We start from the raw sequence: 7,606 nt of genomic DNA on the forward strand, positions 1-7,606 counted from the left end.
TTTTCAAGAGCTCTTGAGAACGAAAGCGAGATGGAACACCATAAATCCGAACCGTAACAAAGATAGTATCAAATTTATAATCCTGAATATCTTTGTTATGGTCCTTTGGATCCATGAGCTCAATCTAAAGGTTATCTGAACCCATACTCCAAGGCTGACAAGTAAAAACAAACATGGCTGCTTCCAATGACTGAAAATGAGCAACAAATATGTACCTTGAAAGCTGAGATAAGCCCTGATAGTTGTCTCTCCAAGCCCTAGCCATGGATTGCTGCACCGTATTGAGAGATAAAATCCTGGGAGCACCTCCAGTAACTGCCAGCTTCATGAGGATATTGTTAGGATTTACTTGAGTCGTGTAGGTCCAGGACTTAGCCTAGTTTTCCTTCTGTTATTTCATGTACGTGACAACCCTGTGTGGTGTCACAACTTGGACGTAGTTTGCTTGGCGTAGAAGTATAGGGCCGGGTCGTGCGGTGAGCACGACGGGCTGGTAGCGATGTGCACGGCCTCGATCCGTTTGACGTGGGATGGCACGTTTGTAGCGACGGGAGCGAGCTGTGCGGGCACGATCGTTACGCAAGAAATAAGAAGAGAAAACAGAAAAGGCCGCAAGTTGGTTGGCGGCGCAAAACCACTTCGTGTCTCTCTGAACTCTAGCTGAATCTCACCTGGAGATTGATCGCGGGTGAGCGAGTGAGTTGCCCAGTGGCAACGACAAGTGGCATCAGAGCCTCGTCAGAGATTCTGTCGACATGGCCGGCGGCAAGATGCCGGTGCAGACGGAGAAGGGCGACGAGTCAGGGTCAAAGTCGCCGCCGCGCCGTTCACGATCACCATCCCACTCCCCCCGCGACGCGGACGGAGCCGCACGATCCGCGGCCGTGAGCTGGCGGCGCCGGTCGTGCAGAAGGTGATCCGGGAGTCTGGATCGGCGAACTGGCCGATGCTGACTAAGTCGAACTACAACGACTGGTCGCTCCTGATGAAGGTGAAGCTGGAGGCGCGCGGCTACGGGGACGCCGTCAAGTACGGCGACGTCGACTTCCACGAGGACCGTATGGCGCTGGAGGCCATCCTTGGAGCGGTGCCACCCGAGATGGTGGGCACGCTGGCCGTCAAACCGTCGGCGAAGGCGGCGTGGGACGCGATCGCCACCATGCGCATCGGCGGCGACCGCGTGCGCGCAGCCAAGGCCCAGTCGCTGGCACGGGACTTCGAGACCATCGAGTTCCGCGACGGGGAGACCGTGGATGATTTCGCGATGCGTCTCGGCTCCATGGTCACCAACCTGAACATCCTTGGCGACAAGGTCACCGAGGAGAAGGCGGTAAGAAAGTTCTTGCGCGTGGTGCCTCCACGGTATTCGCAGATCGCCCTGTCCATCGAAACCCTTGTTGATCTTGATACATTGAGCATTGAGGATCTGACAGGCTGCCTCAAAGCGGCCGAGGAGAGGTTTGATCATGGCGGCTCAGGGCAGGCCGGTGGAAGCCTGCTGTTCACTGAGGAGCAGTGGCTGGCGCGTTACAAGCAGTGCAAACAGGGCGAGGGATCATCGCGTGGCGGTGGCCGCGGCGTCGGTCGCTGCCGCGGCAGAGGACATGGTGGAAAGGGCAGGGACAGCGCGCCCGGAGACGGCGCGCCTGGCGGTGGCCGAGGGTCATCGGGCGGCGGCTCTCGCTTCAAGGGGAACTGCCACAACTGCAGGATCCAAGGCCACATGGCTCGGGACTGCACCAAGCCCAAGCAGCAGCGCAAGGAAGAGGCCAACCTCAACCAAGTGCAGGAGGATCAACCTGCGCTACTCATGGCGGTGAGCTGCGGACTCGCCTAGATCCACGTCGAGCCGGTGCGCGAACGCGTCTTCCTCAACGAGAAGGGCGTGATCCCGGTGCAGACGGCGTGCAACGCCTGGTACTTGGACACGGGCGCGAGCAACCATATGACAAGCGAACGGGCCGTGTTCTCTGCGCTCGATGAGATGGTGACTGGCACAGTCAGGTTTGGTGATGGCTCGTCCGTTGATATCCGTGGACGTGGAACAGTGGTGTTTAACTGCAGGAATAAGTCGCACCGTGCACTGACGGGGGTGTACTTTATACCCCAGCTGAGGAGCAGCATTGTGAGCATCGGGCAACTCGACGAGGTGGGCTGCAAGACGGTGGTCGAGGATGGCGTGATGAGCATCTTCGACCAGGAGAGGCTGCTGCTCGCATGCGTGAGGCGCTCCAGGAGCCGTCTGTACACGCTGCAACTCGACATCATGGGCCCGGTGTGTCTCCTCGCCAAGGCCGACGACGCGGCATGGCGATGGCACGCGCGCTTCGGGCACCTGCACTTCAGGGCGCTCCATGATCTCTCCAGCAAGGGCATGGTCGTCGGCGTGCCGCCGATCCCGCGGGTGGATCAGCTCTGTGACGGGTGCGCCCTGGCCAAGATGCATCGGACGCCGTTCCCACGCGCGTCCCCGTATCGCGCAGAGCGCGGCCTGGAGCTGGTACACGGCGACTTGTGCGGACCAGTGACGCCGGCGACACCAAGCGGCAACCGCTACTTCCTCGTCATCGTCGACGACTACAGCCGCTATATGTGGGTGGAGATGCTGCGTACAAAGGACGAGGCGTTCAAGTTCTTCCGCAAGATCAAGGCGCTCGCCGAGAGCGAGCACGGCGTGAAGCTCCTGGCATTCAGGACGGACCGGGGTGGCGAGTTCAACTCCATCGCGTTCAAGTCATACTGCGACGAGAATGGGGTCAAGAGGTACACAATGGCGCCGTACTCCCCGCAGCAGAACGGCGTCGTGGAACGCCGGAACCAGACGGTGGTTGAGACCGCCCGCAGCCTGCTCAAGGCCATGAAAGTGCCTGGTGAGTTATGGGGTGAGGCTGTAAAAACTGTTGTGCACATCCTGAATAGGGTTCCCACGCGTGCTCTGGACGGCGTCACTCCCTACGAGGCATGGCACGGCCGACGCCCGAACGTCGCCTACCTGCGCACTTTTGGGTGCACGGCCTACGTGAAGAAGGTGGGACCGGGCATCAGCAAGCTTTCGGACCGCGCGGCACCCATGGTGTTCATGGGGTACGAGGACAGCAGCAAGGCCTACCACGTCTACGACCCAGCGGCCCGCAAGCTCCACATCACCCGTGACGTGGTCCTTGATGAAGACCGTCCCTGGAACTGGGAAGAGGCGCCTGACGCGGCAGTGCCCGCGGGCGCGCCCGCTATCTTCACTATCGAGTACACCGTCGACAACACCGAGCCCAGCAGCGGCAGTGACAACGCTCCGGACACGCCCCCGACGACGCCGTGCGCACCCTCGGCGCCCAGCGAGCCACGCACGCCGGAGCCATCGCCTGTGCCGTTCGTGACGCCTCCTACAGGAGAGACTCACGACACGAAAGGGGTGGCGCTCCGTTTTCACATGATGAAGGAAGTGATCGACCACGCCGAGCCAGTGGAGATCGAGTACAGTGGGCTGTGCCTACTCGCTGCTGAGGAGCCCGGCAACGTCGACGACACACTCACTAAGGGGTGCTGGAGAAAAGCCATGGAAGAGGAGATGCGCGCCATCCGCGACAACGAGAAATGGGAGCTGACGGAGCTCCCCGCCGGACACCGGGCCATTGGGCTGAAATGGGTGTTCAAGATCAAGAAAGATCCTCAAGGTAATGTGATCAAGCATAAAGCTCGTTTGGTAGCTAAGGGATATGCACAGAGAGAGGGCATCAATTTTGAGGAGGTGTTCGAACCGGTGGCGCGGATGGAGACTGTGCGCGTGCTCGTCGCGCTCGCCGCGCACCACGGTTGGCACGTTCACCACATGGACGTGAAGTCGGCCTTCCTCAACGGAGAACTGGCCGAGGAAGTGTACGTGCGACAGCGGGAGGGCTTCGTCGACGCCAACAACGGGCAAGCTGTTCTGAAGCTGCGCAAGGCGTTGTATGGGCGGCGGCAGGCGCCGCGGGCCTGGAACATCAAGCTGGACAGTGAGCTCGCGGCTCTCGGCTTCGAGCGGAGCCTGCTTGAGCACGCTGTGTACAAGCGCGGGAGTGGCGACACCCTTCTGCTTGTGGGGGTGTACGTGGATGATCTTATCATCACGGGCGCCAACGCCGGCGAGATCGCAGAGTTCAAGGCGGAGATGCAGCGCACTTTCAGCATGAGTGACCTCGGCCCCCTGAGTTATTACCTCGGGATCGAGGTCGAGCAGAAGGGCGACACCATCACACTTTGCCAAAGCAGCTATGCCCGCAAGATTCTCGAGCAGACGGGGATGACAGGCTGCAAGCCGTGCTCGACGCCGATGGAAAATCGCTTGCGGCTGTCGAAGAGCGACGGGAGTCCGGCTGTGGACGCGACCTACTACAGGAGTGTGGTGGGCAGCCTACGCTATCTAGCGAACACTCGAGCTGACATTGCCTATGCGGTTGGGATTGTCAGCCGCTACATGGAGGCGCCGACGGCGCAGCATATGGCCGCGGTGAGGCATCTTCTGCGCTACATCAGCGGCACAATTCACCATGGATGCAAGTACCAGCGAGGCGGAGGGGATGAACCAGACCTTGTGGGGTACAGTGACAGCGATCATGGCGGTGATCTTGATGACCGTAAGAGCACGAGCGGGTCAGTGTTTTTCCTTGGTCGAAATCTGATTACCTGGGCGTCACAGAAACAGAAGATCATCGCCATGTCCTCCTGTGAGGCGGAGTATGTGGCAGCAGCTGCAGCAGCTATGCAAGCAGTGTGGCTGAGCAGGCTGATCGCTGATATTCAAGGCACTCAAGCGAAGAGTGTCAAGCTGCTGGTGGACAACAAGTCGGCGATCGCTTTGAGCAAGAATCCGGTGCATCACGATCGCAGCAAGCATATTGACTTGAGGTATCATTTCATCCGAGACTGTGTTGAGACTGGCAAGATCGACATCGAGTATGTGGGCACTGAAGATCAGCTTGCGGATGTGCTCACCAAGTCCCTGGGCAGAGTTCAGTTCATGGAGCTGAAGAAGAGGATCCGCGTCGAGGAGGTGCAGCTCGGACGACACAAGTAAGGGGGTGATTTGTTAGGATTTACTTGAGTGGTGTAGGTCCAGGACTTAGCCTAGTTTTCCTTCTGTTATTTCATGTACGTGACAGCCCTGTGTGGTGTCACAACTTGGACGTAGTTTGCTTGGTGTAGAAGTATAGGGCCGGGTCGTGCGGTGAGCACGACGGGCTGGTAGCGATGTGCACGGCCTCGATCCGTTTGACGTGGGATGGCACATTTGTAGCAACGGGAGCGAGCTGTGCGGGCACGATCGTTACGCAAGAAATAAGAAGAGAAAACAGAAAAGGCCGCAAGTTGGTTGGCGGCGCAAAACCACTTCGTGTCTCTCTGAACTCTAGCTGAATCTCACCTGGAGATTGATCGCGGGTGAGCGAGTGAGTTGCCCAGTGGCAACGACAGATATGGTATCTAGCATCCTGTCCTTGATCTCGGATTTCTTGATGAGCTTGAATATGAAGAACATCTGGATCCTGAATAGACAAGCTCTGCATGTTAATCTCAATCCCCGGATCTGGATTAAAAGCTTCCGGAGAAACCAGAGAGGTTTCCCTCCCTGGATGCCCCCCCAAATCTGGCCTTTCCATCTCAAGCCGAGTAGAGCAACCGGAGAAACCGAGGTAAGAAGAACAGAGGAGAAGAAAAACGCTGGAAACTACTAGAGGAAGCAGGGGGAAAAAGATTATGGATGGAGGAGGAAGGAACCAAGCGTGCGGAGAGAGAGAGGAGAGCTAGAGAACGGCATGTCACCAGTCCAGAGAGTCCATCCGGGTGTGCGGGAGTGCGACTTGATTTCCTTTTAAACCAGCGTACAACGCCTCTATATCTCCGATTAGAATATTCCCATGTAAACTCATCCATACATACAACCTTGTGGCCTGAGTATGCACGGCTCAAGGGCCGATGAGATCCATGCAAGTAGTACTCACGTTGTAGTTTTCCATTAGCATATAACTCACTACATTTCTTATCTCCCGGGACCAAATCAAGAAATACGCCATAATTGCATGCGCTCAGAACAAAACAAGAAAGATTGTTCAATGATTTGTCCAGCGCGCCATGTTCACTCAACTGAAAATAATTAGGAGCGTAAATATTTCGATGTATTGATCCCTCGACATCACTAGCATCACTGATGTCCGTATCAGCCTCTCCTCCTTGAAACGAAACCGTCCTCGGTTTCGAATCAGTCTCTTCAACAATATTTATTTTTGCAGACTGAGCAGCGATCAAATTTTTTTCCGGAGTCTCAACCTTCTTCTTTACTTCTGATGCAGCTTGAGAAATATCCCGCTTCTTGCGATCGGCCATATACTTCTCCGATGTGTATGAATCAAGTGGTACGTATTGTCCTCCACATACAAAAGAAAATTCTCCGGTCGAATGATATGTCAATTGTCTTTTATCTGTGCATGGTCTACCTAGTAGTAGAGAGCAAGCATGCATGTGCATAGGAAGCACATCACACACGACCAGATCATCATATCCAGATAAAGTAAATTTTACCTCAACACGATGCTTGATCATGACAAACTTGTCCTTCCACCAAAGCTCATATGGTTCTAGATGTTCAGTTAACGGCAAGTGCAAAGCATCAACCACAGTCTGACTCACCAAATTCATATTGGAATAGCAATTCATCAACGTTGCACAACTCGCCGGCCCTACACGCACACGCGTAAAGCATTGGTACCACGACAAAGCACATAATGGATCCTTCTCCACCGTCATCATCATTTGCGAGCTACAATCTTTTCTCATGATAAAAAAATCTTCAATAGTAACTCGAAGAAAAATATTATGTCATGAACAACCTCTGCTCTGATACCACCTGATGTAGAACGAATCTCGTGGCGAGATCCGATCTGTTGTTGCTGCCTGATCTTTCACGACACTCCACCACTAGCAGTAGCAACCTCTCGCCCGCGCACGTGATGTACACGAAGTAGAGGGTTTGAACCTTGCGGCCCAGCACGAGAAAACCAATCTCGACGAAGGTACTCACGCGCAAAACAATTTCCACGAAGAGAAATCGCAACATAGAGGTTTTCAAAAGATCCCTCCAAAACTTGATACGTGTGTCTACCCAGAAAAACACATCGTGTCTGTTTCATAAAAAATAACCTAAGTTTTATAATGAACGCATCATGGCTTTATATATTAGCCAATCCATCTGACTTGAGCAACAAACCGAACTATTCATCAATTGATATCTCTCACGGCTAAACATAAAAGGAAACTAATTCTGTTGTAGGTTCGTGTGTCTTCTCTGATTGCATGGCAGGTGGACCCCATCCAATTTCCTTTAAGGAAAGAAGACTCCATGCGCTGCATCTTCTACATGTTCCTCCCTGATACGTCTCTTTACCCGGCAAGAATAAATATAAAAATCTAAATTGCATTGATTTCCTTTTAAACCAGCGTACAACGCCTCTATATCTTCGATTAGAATATTCCCATGTAGACTCATCCATACGTACAACCTTGTGGCCTGAGTATGCACGGCTCAAGGGCCGATGAGATCCATGCAAGTAGTACTCACGTTGTAGTTTTCCATTAG

General features: G+C 54.7%; 1 protein-coding gene across 1 annotated transcript; it reads left to right on the forward strand.

Moving 5' to 3' along the window:
- The first annotated feature begins 755 nt into the window (after positions 1 to 755).
- LOC141026128 (uncharacterized) lies at positions 756 to 1,837 on the forward strand. The gene is made up of 2 exons (XM_073502103.1): positions 756 to 884; positions 992 to 1,837. Exons 1-2 carry the CDS (start codon positions 756 to 758, stop codon positions 1,835 to 1,837), a joined length of 975 nt encoding a protein of 324 aa, XP_073358204.1.
- The last annotated feature ends 5,769 nt before the right edge of the window (positions 1,838 to 7,606 follow it).

Source organism: Aegilops tauschii, chromosome 6 (assembly GCF_002575655.3).
Source record: "Aegilops tauschii subsp. strangulata cultivar AL8/78 chromosome 6, Aet v6.0, whole genome shotgun sequence".
NCBI classification, from domain to species: domain Eukaryota; kingdom Viridiplantae; phylum Streptophyta; class Magnoliopsida; order Poales; family Poaceae; genus Aegilops; species Aegilops tauschii.